The sequence below is a fragment of the Oryctolagus cuniculus genome, chromosome 2 (assembly GCF_051225735.1).
Source record: "Oryctolagus cuniculus isolate XC-2025 breed Fujian yellow rabbit chromosome 2, ASM5122573v1, whole genome shotgun sequence".
NCBI classification, from domain to species: Eukaryota; Metazoa; Chordata; class Mammalia; order Lagomorpha; family Leporidae; genus Oryctolagus; species Oryctolagus cuniculus.
The window spans coordinates 63,548,342-63,564,583 of NC_142868.1; the positions used below are offsets into that span (position 1 = coordinate 63,548,342).

Consider the following 16,242-nt stretch of genomic DNA (forward strand, 5'->3'; position numbering starts at 1 on the left):
GCAGCATAACTCAAGAGGTTTAATGAAAGTTTAAAAACAATCTGTTGCAGATTTTGTGCCTAATTTATTTTTAATTGCAAATTGTACAACACATTATTGCCTGTGAAAATAGAAATTTAATTTCCTTCCTGTTTTTTCTTTCATTCTTTTCTTTCTATTTTTTTTTTATAACTAATGCAACCTCAAAAAGGAAACTGGATTTAACGTGCTGTTTTCTGGATTTTATTTCTTTATTCTTAACATCCTTCATGTGCAGTCTTTGGAAAATATAGCTCATGCCACTTACTATTATGCTTCAAACATACTTTCATGCGTTAAGAATGTGGTATTTGGAATTCTCGAAGAAGGTTGCATTCATACAATGATTGCAAGTGTGTAGCATGCACTGTGGTTACAGTTTTACTTCATTCACATGAAAATCCTTATGGTATCAGACAGTTGATTCCTGCTAACAGTATTCATCCTTGTACTTACAGTTATTTTAGATTGTGAAACTTTATTTACTGGTGATGGAGTAAAAGCATACAGGAGATAACTCTAAATATAAGGATTGCTGTGGAGATGGTTAAAAATATTATTATGGTTAAAAATATTTTCATAATAGTTGAAGAAAGTACTTTATTAGCATTAAGTTTGCTTTTTAATATGACCTTTAGTTTTTTTTCTTCGGTCTTTTTTGGAATGCAGTGAATAAAAATTCAAACTAAGGTGCCCATTCTAATCTTTTCTTTCGGAAAGTTTTGTCACACTCTGCTGCATCGGTAGTTGGACTTTGGATGGGAATCTGAAATGAAGCTTAATGTGAGTGCTGTGGAGTGATTCTAGGAAAATGTCAAAATACAAGAGAAGGAAACAAAGGTGTTTTTTTTTTTTTTCATGCTAGATTTGCATTGCCTTCTGAAATCTTTGGCACTTTATATCAGCAAGTGAATTGTATTATTTATTTTCAATTTCCTGACTTTCTGTTCCTCCCTTGTCCTTAGAGAGTGGCCATCAGCCCTCTCCCAGCAGTCTTCCCCTCTCTGGACCAGGCATTGTGTCAACGAATGAGCTGCCTTCAGAGCAGGTGACAAGTACAAGACTGCCTTTTGCCAAATAGGGGTGTGAATGAATGTCATGAGCAGGTCTCCCTTCCTGTGAGACAGTTCTCTCTGCCTCCACAAGTACCAGCTTCTAGTGACCACGACACCAATGTGATATCTTGTTTCTGGGTTGCTGTTTGGAACAGGTGTATTAGACAACATCTCTCCGCACAAGGAACACTTGTAGTAAATGAGTGCCCCCTGTAATACATTATAGTTCACGTACAGCATAAGGCAGAGGAAACATTTATCAACTATAATACATTGAGCACCTGAACTTAATAAGGTTAAAAATTAAGTAGACATAATGTCAGGAAAATGAATTTGAAATAATCATTAGCACAAAACATAGAAAACCTTCTTCAGCTGACAGTGTGTTTATTTTAAAATAATGTACTCACATCTAAAACATCTGATGAGGTTAAAAGGTGCTATATGCAACCAGTTCTGAGGAGCTTACATGTTTTTATTTTACATTTTTAGAAGACATGAGCGTATTATAGGATGGCTTTTCTCCTTTCTTGCACCACACCTTCTTAAAGGGAAATAAGGATCGTTTAAATTACTATTCCGTAAGATGTTTGCCAATTTGCAGCTTTGCTGCATTCTTTCTAACTATAGCAAAACAGTGATAAATTTATTCTTAATAAAGCAAATAAATAGGGAAAGTACATATGGATAAATTATATTGTTTTCTTATACAGTGGTTTCCCCTTGTACCTGGGAATTATGTTCCAAGATTTCCAGTGGATGTCTGAAACCATGGATATTACCAAATCCCTATATATACCATGGTTTTGGTTCCAATAACTGAAATGGCTACTTCATGAGGAATACGCAGGTGGCATATGTAGCATCATATTGAGTCTATTTACCAGACAAGGGGATGACTCACATCCTGACTAGGATGGTTTGGGCTGGCATACAATTTCACCATACTTGACAGAATATTATGCAATTTAGAACTTAGGAATTGTTTATTACTGAAGTTTTTGATTTAATTTGTCTGACTGTGTTGACCCCAGTGACTGAAACTAGAAGGAGCAAAACTATGGAGGGACTACAATACAAGAAAAGTATTCATAATCCAGTGTACTTTGCAGAAAAAGGAATATATACTTTAAAAAGAGAGACTTAGTGAAACCAGGTACCTGTTAGAACCATGAGTAAAGAGTAAGACAGCCATCCCAAAGAAAGACTGGAAGTGTGCTCTTGACCAAATCAGTGAAGAATGCGTGAAAGTATAGTATCAAATGCAGGGCATATTTGGGATTTAGCAATATATAAGTCAGGTTTATAAATCCAGTATGCATTCTTTTACAGACTGTGGCAAAACCCAGTTTCTCTTAGTGGGAGTTAGTAATTTGGATGGACCTGTCGGAGGGAAGTTTTAGCAGTGGTTGTAAAGGCAACTTGAAATTCCTCTTTCTTGGCCTTTTGAAGCCAGGTCTATGCTCACTAATTCTCAATTACTTGTCTACTAAAGGAATGCTTAGCTCTTCATACCTGCGCATAAACTCAGTATGGCTTTGACATTTTTCATTGCACTCACACATATACACACACACGCACACTGACCTGTGCTGAGATGGAGATTCCATGAGTGTGTTTGTAAGCTTTGAAGCAGCAGCAATGTGCTGAAGGGGATTCTCTCTTCCATTTAATCAGAATCTTCAGAATGTGAGAGATACACCTTTACTCCGGCCAGATGATAGATATGAATACACCTACCGCTTTCTTTATGATTTTACAGTTTTAACTCATTCCAGAAAGCCTACTAAGTAAAAAATGATTAATTTTTTAAAAATTCCCCCTTCATTTGTCTGAGTCAATTTATAGTGCATTTTATCATAAGCCAATGCACTCCAGAAGTGTTCACAGCTTGAAAAAATAAGGTAATTGAGAATAAAAATTAAACATAATTTTATGTAAAAGGTAATGTGAAAGTTCATTATATTCATTTGTTTTCTTGACCAGTTTTTCAACTCTTTCGGAACTCATGGATTTACTATTCTCAAAAGAAGTTTTAAAAGTAAATTTATAGTCTGGAAAAAATACAATAAGTACAAAAATATAAGAATCCTCTGAAAAACTTGGGGATAGCACCTCTATATCAGACTAAAAAAATAAAATATAAAAAATTATAGTCTTCCCCTCTCTGGCTAAATGACCTATGCAAAGCATGATATTTTATGTTCATCCAAATATGGTATGTGATTCAAATTTGTTCTCTGACTAGAAAGTGTCTTGTTGAATAAATTGATGAATATATCTTTGCCTGAAGCTGTAGTGTCAAAATATCACACTTAGCCTGTGTTTATTTAGTGTAAGGTTTTGTTTTTGTTGTATTTTTTTGCATTTATGTAAACATTTCAGTAGCAAACATAGGTGTTGAAAAAGGAGCAATCCAAAAACTGGAATAATTTTTCAAACACCATTATGTCCTCCCTAGAAACAAAAATGTCATTAACTCACAGTATTATGGGAGGTGAATCTGTATCCTGAATCCCCTGCCATCTAATTTGTCTGCTGACACAATCTATGAAGCAGTTAGAGATTTCCAGTCTCTCATGCCACAGTTGGAACCTCCTACAGAGGAAAATTAGAACTAGAAGATACCTTGGAGACAACTAGTCTAACATGCTAATTTTACAGATGAAGAAACTGACAGAGAAATTAAATGAGTTGGCCAAGGTCATAAACCTCAGTGGGGCAAAGCCGGATCTCCTGACTTCCAGTCCAGTGGTCTGCCCATTCTTCTCCTGCTGTAAATGAATTGACTCCCAGAAATCATGGTGTCATGAGGTTATGGTGTCATGGTGTCATCCTAACCCTTGATTCCTAGTATCGGATGGGGACAACTCCAAGGCATACTGGTCAAACTTGGGCTTCGTGCATAAGGAAGGGGATAATCTTGCACATTAAATCCTTGCAAGTGAAATGTTTTTGAGCACTTGCAGTATCTTAAAGCTGAAACATTAGTATTTTTGACAACACTGAAAAAGATTATTTGAAAATAACCATTCAATACAAGGTTGTAATAAGCCTTCCCACTGAGCAACAAAATCAAATTGGCCTCTCATAAAAAAATGGAGCAACTCTAAGCACGTGTCCTAACTGCTACTCAAGTGTGGGTCATGAGTAATCACGCACTTGTGATCTGTTCTGCCTTCTGAATTCTGAAGAGATAATGATAAATATGCACAAGAATTTGACAAGGATGAAGTAAGATTTGAGTGGCAATGCTAACTATGAGAGCATGGCTGAGACTGGGGCATTTTTCTGTATTATTCCCCAACTGTGAACGTTCAGAACAAGGAATGGGAATAGTTATAATTACAGAACAGAATTTTGGCAGGATATGAAAGTTTGTAGTTCTCCCATGGTGCTAAGAAGAGGCACCTGGTCAGTAGGAGTCAAAAGAAGTATTGCAACCTATGGACAGCTAGGATCCATGCGAATGTGTGAAGCTAGCCTACATGAGCACCTGACAGATAAGTGCATGAGAGGAAAAACAAAGCTTCTTTCCCAACTTTTTTTTTCTTTTTTTTTTGACAGGCAGAGTTAGACAGTGAGAGAGAGAGACAGAGAGAAAGGTCTTCCTTCCATTGGTTCACCCCCTAAATGGGTGTGAACCAGTGTGAACCGGTGCTGTGCCGATCCGGAGCCAGGAGCCAGGTGCTTTTCCTGGTCTCCCATGGGGTGCAGGGCCCAAGCACTTGGGCCATCCTCCACTGCACTCCCTGGCCACAGCAGAGAGCTGGCCTGGAAGAGAGGCAACCGGGACAGAACCAGCGCCCCAACCGGGACTAGAACCCGTGGTGCCAGCGCCGCAGGCGGAGGATTAGCCTAGTGAGCTGCTGCGCTGGCCTTCCCAACTTTTGGAAGAAACTGGCTACACTTTCTAAAAACTGAGGTCCAGAAATAGAGACTATCCTGAAAAATATTCTCTACCTATCTTCTCTCCTAGATTATAAATTGCTTGTGGGCAGAGAATATTCACCAAGGTGAAACATATGCATTGGGATGTCCTTTAGGGGTCTAGTACTCTCCCTGATGCTAAGCATATAAAAATAAAAGATCCAGAAGTATTCTATAATCTCACAGTGAAGCAGGTTCACTGATAACTAATCCAAAGGGAGGACTCCCACAGAATAGAGCAAAGCAAAAATTATCACTAGGCCAACTGCCAAGAACTGGAGTCAAACAATTCTGCCTACTGTACCTGGGCTAGAGTTTTACCGATTGCATGAGGTCAGTGGAACTGAACATACTTACATGGAACAGGTTATATGAGGCAGATTAACTATGGAGAGGAAGCAAAGGGCAAATAAAAAGCTTAGAATCCATTGTGACTTGGTACCCCAAGGCTCCAAAAAGCTGTCTGGGGCAAATGGGGAGGTCATTTTATATAACACAGGGATCAGCCACTGACCTACATGAGAAAATCTTGAGAGACAACCTAGGGGTGACAGGAGCAAAGCCTGGAGAGTCCTGGGAGTTGATCCCTGTCTCAAGATGTTATTCCCTGGGAGGGACACGAATTAGGCCTGGGTTGTTTGGAGCAATTCCTCCCTGTCTTGGAATATGGCATTTCCAAGTGCACTCCACATTCATTTCTGAGAACTACAGTGGGAAGAAAGGAAGAGCTGATCAGTCTAGGCTACCTAGAGAATTATACTATCCTAAACTCTAGGAATAGGGATACATATATATATAATATTTAATATATATATTCTTTTTTATTTTATTTCTTTATTTTTTTGACAGGCAGAGTGGACAGAGAGAGAGACAGAGAGAAAGGTCTTCCTTTGCCCTTTGTTCATCCTCCAATGGCCGCTGCGGCTGGCGTGCTGCGGCCGGCGCACCGCGCTGATCCGATGGCAGGGGCCAGGTACTTCTCCTGGTCTCCCATGGGGTGCAGGGCCCAAGCACCTGGGCCATCCTCCACTGCACTCCCTGGCCACAGCAGAGAGCTGGCCTCAAGAGGGGCAACCAGGACAGAACCCGGTGCCCTGACTGGGACTAGAACCTGGTGTGCCGGCGCCACAAGGCGGAGGATTAGCCTAGTGAGCCGCGGCGCCAGCCAATATATATATTCTTCATGATTCTTTTTACCATATTGTTATATATTATGCAATAAGCAATTTAGTAAGTACACTCAAGCTATTTGGACTATCATCACTCACTTAATAAACAGGAATTGTCTGACCGATATTTGCAATGTACTCTGGAGTAAATGACCTTCAAATTTTTTTCATAAAACAACAGAACGAGAGAGGCATAGAGAAATTTTTAAAATTCCATAATCAGAAAGCTCATTTATATTAATATTCTCAAAATATGATAGGCTATTTATAAATGCATGTATGCACATAGACTAAGATAAATAAGAAAAGTATCATGTGTTTCCTACATTCAGTTCATTGATTTTTATTGGTATTAGACTATAAATTTTTCCTCTTTTTTTCTAAGCAACCGCATTCTGAAAACTTGTTTAAGTAATATTTTTGATAATTTCATCCTATCTCATGATATCATGTTGACTGCTTACTAAGTAAAAAGTATCTTACAAATTTCTAGAGATGTGTACTCCTACATATGATAGCAATAACAATGACAAACAATAGTCATACACAAGTATAATACAAATAGATGTCTAAAGATACGGTTTTGAGGCTTGATTTTGATACTTGTAGTCATAACCCTATATAAGCTATTTTAGAATTTCTCAGCCTCAGGGGACATAGGGATAATATGATGAATTCAAATTCAAATCTAAACTTCAAAATATCTCACAAAGGAGGAATGTCCCAGGAGTGACAAAATGAACAACAAAATGAAAATCTGGGCTGGCGCCACGGCTCACAAGGCTAATCCTCCACCTGCGGCACACCTGGTTCTAGTCCCGGTCAGGGTGCCAGATTCTGTCCCAGTTGCTCCTCTTCCAGTCCAGCTCTCTGCTGTGGCCCAGGAGTGCAGTGGAGGATGGCCCAAGTGCTTGGGCCCTGCACCTGAATGGGAGACCAGGAGGGGGTACCTGGCTCCTGCCATCGGATCAGCGTGGTGCACTGGCCGCAGCGCGCCAGCTGTGGCGGCCATTGGAGGGTGAACCAACAGCAAAGGAAGACCTTTGTCTCTCTCTCTCTCACTGTCTAACTCTGCCTGTCAAAAAAAAAATACAAAAACAAAATGAAAATCTGCATAGAGAAATGACACCAGCCTATCAATGGGGTAACTAATGATGCACGACCAAGTGGGAGCATTGAATGGGTGCTGTCACCTGAATTTGAGTTATAAGGGGGAGAAGGTTGTCGTGAGAATAGATCTGACTTCTACTCCAGGGTCTAACTTTGACATGCTGCTAACAAAACTCTATGAACTCAAGTTGCGTCTTTTTACAAATACAGTTAAGTAAGTGTACACAATAGAGAAGGTATGAGAATTAGGATGAAGAATTTGAGGAAAGTAGAACAATTTTCCCAAGTAGTTGATTCTAACTACCATCCTTTCTCTTTACGCATTTGACAAAATAGGATGATGATTTCTGTTATATCTGTTTAGAGTAAAACCAGAAATTCATATTTGCGAAAACTTCAAATGTTACAAAGATTTCAACAAATGTGATGCATTATTATTATTGGCAATGGACTTACTGAACACATTATACCAAGAGACTATGAAAAAAAACAGTTATTTTCCAAAAGAGATGAGATGATTATATAAATTACAGGAGCATAAACAAATTACCACTTGGGTTTGGGATCCAGCTAATGTTCATCTCTTTTTAAAAAAATATATATATTTGAAGAAGTGACAGAGAGAGTGAGAGGGAAAGACAGAGACAGAGAGATATTTCATCCACTGTTGCACTCACCAGAGGGCTGCAGTGTCCAAAGCTGTGCCATACCAAAGCCAGGAGCCAGGAGCTTCATCCAGGTCTCTAACATGGGTGGCAGGAGCCCAAACACCTTTGCCATCTCCCACTGCTTTTCCCAGACCAATAAAAGGGAGCTGGATTGGAAGTGGAGCAGCTGGGACATGAACCGGAACCTATTTGGGATACTAACATCACAGGTGACAGCTTTACCTGCTATGCCACAACACTAAACCCTAAGGCTCATTTTTATATCAGGAAGGACAATTGCCCCTTCTTATGGAACCATGAGATGAGGAAACTATTGGTGAAGACATATAGGCTCAGATTCTTGGAAGCATGAGAAGTCTGACTCTTCCTGATTTTATATAGCCTAGCACAACAGGTATGTGACAACAGGTATGAGAAGCTGCAATGAGTATAAGTAGCATGCAATTGAGAGAGACTCTGTCTTTATCAGATATACAGAATTGATTTTGCAGCTATTATGCCACCAGAACCATCACATACTATGTGATTATGTTCAATATACATAGCGTCCCAAGTCTTACAGTCTTATTTATAGAATGGGGCTATCACCATCCTCTCTATATAGATTGTTTGGAGGACAAAATGAGTGCCTGGCACATGGGAAGTTTTCGGTTGATTTCAGCCATTATTATTGTTTATGAGTCAGTGGAAATATAATACTGATAATCTTCAATGCATTTATGAGAGAGATAAGTATTTGTAGTCCAAAGAATTTGGGTGCTGGTGAATGCTTCTTGTCTCCCTCGTGGTGGCAAGGGTCCATCTTCAAATGAAGATCCTGAATTGCCTGTGGGAGAGGATCCGGGTTTATCTGCAGGATGAAATCAACATGGTGAATGAAGGCAAAACAAGAAAAACTGCAAGATTGGGGGGGGGGGAGTAATAGAACGTTAGTGGTGAGCACATAAAGGTGGCATGGCAGTGTGTAGATCATATAAATATATGACAGGACTCATTTTTCTCTGTCTGTCCTGTCTAGCTGAAATCATTATCCTCCATGAGCATACATGACGCAAAACAGCTGTGTAACCTCTGGGTAGCTCTGTAACTATAGCCACTGAGACCAGAGCTGAATCCTTAGTATATACTGCCATCGCCTTCACTTATCCTTTGTTAAACAAGGAAGAACATCTTTCTTTATCTGTAAAACTTTAGTCGGCAGTGCAGAGCAATTTAAATTAAATACCTTTGTGAAGCATTTAATGTCTTTTCATCTATAAAATTAGAGAATGATAAACTCCATTCTGTGAGAAAAAGTGATACATATTTATTTATATTTGATTGCTTAGAGAAAAGGAAGAAGTGTCATTTTGCAAAGATCCATGAAAAAGTTGCTAAAGTAAAATATTGAAGTAAATATATGAAAGATCAGGCAATGACTACAGTGGGTATTTCAGAAAGACCTGATTTTATTGGAGGTAGCCAATGGTGATATCAGTTGTTGATGACAGTTCAAGTGAAAGCTTTTCTTATATGGATTCATAATCATTGACTTATTTGTCTGTCCTCAGTTAGGCCCATCACAGAAACAATCCAAATGATGACAATGACAATGAGATGATTGATTTCCCTTTTAGATTTCCTAAAGCTAGTTAAATATAGGTAGTTGCTGTAATTGCATATTTACTATATCACTTTTGCAGCTTTTCGAGTGACAAAAATTCAGCCCCCTGTCACGCGTTTGATATGTTACACTGTCCTAAACATTGCCAATGCTGTGATAGACGAACATAAACAACAAACACTTCATATATTGTCACACAAGGCTAATTTAGACTGTTGGAAATTAGTGGTTTGTAGACTAGAAACCGATATGGTAAGACGTGTGAAACTGCCTAGTGACAGTCTCACTCTGTGATGTGACACTGTTTTATTAGTGTCTCATAAGATCTAAAGCAGTTTTGCTTTGCTTTTGCATGTGCAGTTATCATTTAGCTATGTAAGCTGGCCCAAGAGCAGCGCTGGGAGCAAGATCATGTTTTTGCATAGTATTTGTTCTGAAAACATGGATTAGCAATGAGCATTACAAATGGCACTTGTCAGAAGAGGACCAGAGAGACACTCCACTACATCAAAGAGGATCCATTCCTTCACAAAAGATAGATTCACATGCTGCAGTTAATGATTTGCCCTAAGATATGATGAGTATCCTTAAACCACGATTGATTTTAACTGATGGCCGTTGATAGAGCTACCTCTCCACACCTGAACACTACGTCCTTTCGGAAACCTTACAAGTGGGCTGCACAACTGAGTCTCCAAAAATATTCCAGACAAGATCTATCGAGTAGCTCTGAAAGAAATTATACTTCAATATTCAATTTGTTCTACCTTTTCAAGCAGAATTAGTTTTGAGAAGTATTTTAGTTCATTTATTATTGGAAAAGACCTAACTAGCTTATTCAAGCAAGAAAATTATCCCAAAAGCTCGCAAGATTTATAATGCTTGGAAAAAAAAAAAAAGGCAATTCGAAACCTAATGAGACATTTTAGGCCTCATTTACATCTCTAACCTGACCCATTTTCTGCAAAACGTTTTTGCTGGTAATTTACATACTAAAAGCTAGTTATTTATCCATCCCTAACCAAAAAGTTGATGAGATTACTAATACCACAGTGAAGTTAACATTACCCTACAAGCTAAAAACGACCATTTCTAGAAGGTTGACTACTGAGTCATTTATTTAGCTGTAATCTTCATTACATGCTGGTGATGCACCCAAACCCGAGAGGATGACACGAGAGCCGGTGTGTCTCACTGCCATTCTCACGGGATTGGCAGGAACCCTTCGCAGAACATACATTTTGTAAATGAAGCACATTTAGGTGCCCTATGTGTGTGTGTCCAGGACAATAAATAATGCGATGGAGTGCACTGTCTAAAAAATTCAAAGATCATATAATTTTGAATGACATAAAGCTTTACATATATTTGAGGCAATTGATTTTATTGATGTAGCTGTTGTTATTTAAGAATATATAAACTGCCAATATTTGAGGAAAAGAAGATTACAATGAAGAGCTACAGCACTTAGCTGCACAATTATATATTTAGGGCCATTTATATTTTTCATGATGAGAAAATATGCAACAATATACATTCATATTATAAGTGAATTTATATTAAAATATATTTTATTATGTATATTTCTGTTACATATTGTTTAAAATTAATGTATTATCTACCATCATTATATATAATCACCATCTGTTCCTAATTGTTACTTAGAGAACTTACTGTCGGCACTGAGCTTATAGTGACTTGACTAATATTCTTAATAGTATCAGAGTCTGTAAGCATCAACTGTTGGTTGAGCTACACTTTAGTTGTACATCACCTGGATGCATGCTAAGAGTTATATTACAAGACCTTCAGGACCATCCTGGAATATACAAACTTTCTGCTACAAACTCCTCTCATTCCTTCTCCAAATGACAGGTGTCATATCCCACAGAATCATTGAGAAGTGTACAACACATCTCTGTGGCCCCCTTTCCAGGCATGCTTTTTTCAACCATTCATTTATTTATTTGAAAAGAAGAGAGAGAGACACACACAGAAACAGAGAGAGAGAGAGAGAGAGAGAGAGAGAGAGAGAAAAGAGAATCATCCATTCTCTGGTTTTCTCCCCAAATGGCTGCAAAGCCAGGAGCCAGGAATTACATTGCCACATGGATGGCAGAGGTCCCAGCACCTGGGCCATCTTCCACCAGTTTTCCAGGCAGGTTAGCTGGGAGCTGGATCAGAAGTTGAGAATCCTGACTCACACAGGCACTCTGATATGGGATGTCCACTTCACAAACAGCAGCCCAACCCCCTGTGCCACAGTGCTAGCTCCTTTCAGGGCACTCTCATCCAGACTGGAGAGTGAATCCCTTTGTAAGGTTCTGGTGCTTTGTAGGCAGTGTTCAACCTCCTTTTAGTTTGTTCAGCATGTCCTGCAAACCCTCCAGCCTAAACTAGCATATTTCCTTGTGATCAGGGCTAAGCTAGGACCGGAAGATGACCCAAACCTTATCTTTGATGGGGTCCTTGGAAAGCCCAATCTAAGATGAGGCCATATGAGACAGCTGCATATCCATGCCCTCGACAGACAACTGTGGCTCTATTCCTTTCCTGTCTAACTTTATTCAATAATGAGTTTCAGATCATGTTTGTTTAAAGAAACTCTGTTTGCTGTTGCATTTTTCCTGTTAGTAAAGGCTTTACAAGAGGATATACAATTGATTATAGACAGAGAAAAAATTCCTTGGTAAATGTAATTACTAAAAACGCATCTGCAAAATGAATTGCCATTCACCAAAACGTATTAGATGATGACATATTACAAATCACGCTTTTGTTCCATATTTTGAGGCTGTCAAGTAGTATGTTGGTGCTGCACACAGTCATCACAGCTGTTGACACCATCACAGGTATGGCCACTAAGAAAGCTGACTCATAAAGAAAGTTATATGGATTCTTTTGAATGATCTAAAAGCTTAGGGTATGTTGACTCCACATTCGGCACACTGGTGTCCCAAAGAACATGCTTCAGTTGACAGCTCCCTGTTCCACTTTGGTTATTTGGAATACTTTTGGAGAACTGCTGAAATTCATTGATAATACTCAATGAATACTCTATTTTGTTAAATTTTTCACTTTGTTCCAGGTTTCCCAAGTCTGCCCTATACTATAGACTATAAATGATATATTCCACCTTCAGATTCCTTATTACATAATAACACCATGTGACATAGCAAAGCCTTTTATATCGGAGTAGTATTATTTTGTTAAATCTGTGAACATAGTAGTATCATGTCATCACTGCCGTTCTTGTACTATTATCTTAGCGATATTTCATGATGCTCTTGAACCACCACATCCCTCTTAACATTTACCAAAAATTAAATGTTTTAAAGTTTCTGTGTTTACCAACTTTCATTATTTTATCCTAGAAATTTTGGTGAATAGTATATAGTAGTGAATAGCAGAATCCTGATCCTTGCCTTGTTGAGTTTGGAGTCTAGAGGAAGCAACCACACACACACATACACACATACACACAAATACACACATACACAAAAGACTATAATGTAGTGACAGTTTGAGTTAAGTAAGAAGGAAACGAACAGGGTTCTGTCATATTCAGTAGCAGAGGGAATGTTGGTTTTGCATAAAGTCACTAGGAAAACTAGCATAGAAAATAGCATTCAGATCAGGACTGAAGAGGGGAAAAAAGCCACCCCTGTGAAAATGAATGAGAAGGGCATTCTAGGCATATGTCATCGGAACAAAGATCCTGGTGCAGTAGATAGTGTGCTATAAAAATTGGAGGAAGGCCAGGCTGGTTGGAGTATGATGATGTATGTTGGGCCAGTATGTACGTGGTAAAATTGCAAAGGTCAACATGGATCCAGGATCATGCACACAGTACCATACCTTGGCCGTCACTAACATTAATATGAATTTATACACCCACATATGTCCACCAGCCCCACTCACTACCCATTTTAAAAAGTAGTGCCAGTCCCTGAATCAGCTTATAACAATGGGAAAACACAGGGAACATGTGTTTTCTGAAGACAAAGAGAAAGGAAGAGTATGACCTGAAATCACTTAGGTCTTTGTTGTTGTTGTTTGTTTGATAAGTTAATCAGTTTACAGAGGTCATTTCCTCTTCCCTGTGGCAGAATTGAGGGGCAAAAGTTATCTGGACTCATTGATTGGTGGAATACTAATAAAATGTGGAGACACCACGAGTGAGGAAAGCACTTCTCCCAACAGTTGTGTTGTCCCCCTCACTTGTCTAGAAGTAAAAATATAATCTGTCATTTTATAAAGGAAAACATGTTACATAATGTTGAAATTTTTCCATTTCTACCAGAATCTATAATGTATGTTATTATAAAGTGAACAAGCTAGATATACCCAAATACATTATCACACTAGACTTGAATACCACAACTCGAATATCCTAACAAAATTAAATCCAACGCCAACAAGATGAGAACCAGTCTTGATGGATCTGCTATTAACTATAGCCAACCATATGTTTTCAGTGTCTGATCTATATTTAGTGAATATTATATACCTACAAATGCACAGTTATATGCAATTTAGCTATTTGTTCCTCTTTTCCAAGAAAAACTTTAAAACTCATAGAATTATAAATGCATAAATATAAGCATTGCCAATAAAAATTCAACTTCCATACGTGAGTTGCTCACGTGCAATCACAGTGATTTGTTGGGCTGTGTCTAAGGAAGGTCCTTCTTTCTCCAGGCAGAGCTGCTTCCTAAGAAGAGCCCCTGAGGCTAAGTGGCTACCACGCTTCACACTTCACGTTAGCAGAGCCAGGGGGACGGGGCATAACACGACGTATATGCTGGCCACCAGACTACCTGCAGCCTGGAAGCAGCTTCCTGGGAAGGCACGGAGTGAGTGGTAAGTGGCCAGTGAGATGGGGCACTATGAGAGCCATGTCTTCTGGAGAAACATGTTAGCTGGTCTTCCAGTCAATCCTGTCATCCTTTGAGACACAACATGCAAGAAACTGTCAAACAACTACCTTCTTTCTCACCCTTTCTCTACACCCTGTCTATAGCCATAGCACTTTTGCCAACCAAGGAAATCTTGCTTTCTGTGTTTTTCTGCACGAATCAGTGTGTAACACCACAAATACAAGCTCACATGCTAAACACAAGAGCAAGGGGAGACTATTTGTACATCTTTGACCTTACCATTATTTTTCTTTTAACATCAGTCAAAAATTGCTATTATCAAGTGTCCACCTGCCAGAGCCTTTGAAATCCAGTAATTATTTATGAGAATTTTCTACAGAAGAGGTAGAAAATGTAAAATAGCTTTGGTTCATAAAACAAGAAAGATAAATTTTGCCAGGAAAAAAAATCTATAATGAGTGTGTAGTGAACTATGTGAATGAAAATCAGTTGTATGCTGGTGAGATCGTTAAATGGAAATCAAAGGTATTTGTTGCATTGATCTATCCATCTGCATAAAAGCAAGTGTGTCTCAGATGATACGGTGCATAACCTAATTTTTATTGTTAAAATGAAAATAACTATGAATATACCACATTCATACATGTGAAGATTTTATGAACTTGTAGTTTCTTTTATTTTTTTTTTTAACTTCAGTCTTGATTTGGAATGTCTGTAATTTTTTAAACATGATTATAATCTTATTAACTATTTTATAAATAAGAATTATAGAAGTAGGAAAGCATAAAAACTTAGTTTTTTGCACCATATACCCCTCTAAGTGCTCAACTATTTTAAGGTCTCTGACTATATATAGAGAAAACTAATGCCAGCATATGATACAGGAAAAGATTGAAAGTAGAAATTCTATAGAACATCTAAATGTCACAGGTGTTACTGGAATGGAAATGTGCTTTTCTATACATTTTATAGGTATCATGTATACCTAGAGTTTTACACCAGATTTTTACACTTTATTTTCTGACTTTGTCACCTATTACCTTTTTCCAAATTACTAGAAACTAAAAATACCCTTCTGGAATTAAGAGCTTGAATGCTTTGGCAAACATAGAACAGTTTTTCTGATGTTGTTAAGATAATCATTCATGCTATAGGTCACTTTTCAAAATTGCTGGTGGGCTGAGCTTATGCATCCACCCATGGTGAGATTGCTTCCTGTGATGAGGTTCAAGTTGGTCAAGATGGAATACATTTTTACTTTAGAGAAAAGTAATTTGGGCAATTAAATTATTTTAATGAGGAATGGGGAGAAAAGTGAGTCATGCAATTACATAGGCCAATTATATTTCAATAAAAGTACAGTAGAAATTTAGAAAAAAAAAAGAACAAATGAGAGTTCAATTTATTTATTATTTCCACCATAAAGTCAAAATCTCCACCTTATTTCATTAAGAAAATTTATCAAATTTTACAGAAATTAAATAAAATTACGGAACAATTATTTTCAGATTGAAGTGAAGTGATATATTTTTAAATAAACACATTATAGAAATGTAATGAAGAAGAAAACCTGTTGCTTAAATCATTCTGCCTGTTTTAAATCAAATTGTTCATCATTGAGCTAATAATTTATATGCAGAAAAATTCCTTTTTTTAAATGATATGCTCATTTGCTTAGAGGATATTACACTAATGGCTAAAAATTATGAGACTCCTTAACACAGTCAAAATGTAACCCCTTGAACATTATGAACATCTAAACTCTGCAGTTGTGTAGCTGTGTTCTGTGTGATGATGTCACCATAGCAA

General features: G+C 38.0%; 1 protein-coding gene across 6 annotated transcripts in view; it reads left to right on the top strand.

Moving 5' to 3' along the window:
• LOC138848472 (uncharacterized) overlaps positions 1 to 16,242 on the top strand; it is a 749,635-nt gene that overhangs the window by 145,350 nt on the left and 588,043 nt on the right. For all 6 annotated transcript variants that reach the window (XM_089325513.1, XM_089325508.1, XM_089325509.1 and 3 more), the window contains exon 2: positions 14,255 to 14,416. In XM_089325513.1, the coding sequence (XP_089181639.1) occupies positions 14,255 to 14,416 (162 nt within the window). The remainder of the gene's footprint in view (positions 1 to 14,254; positions 14,417 to 16,242) is intronic.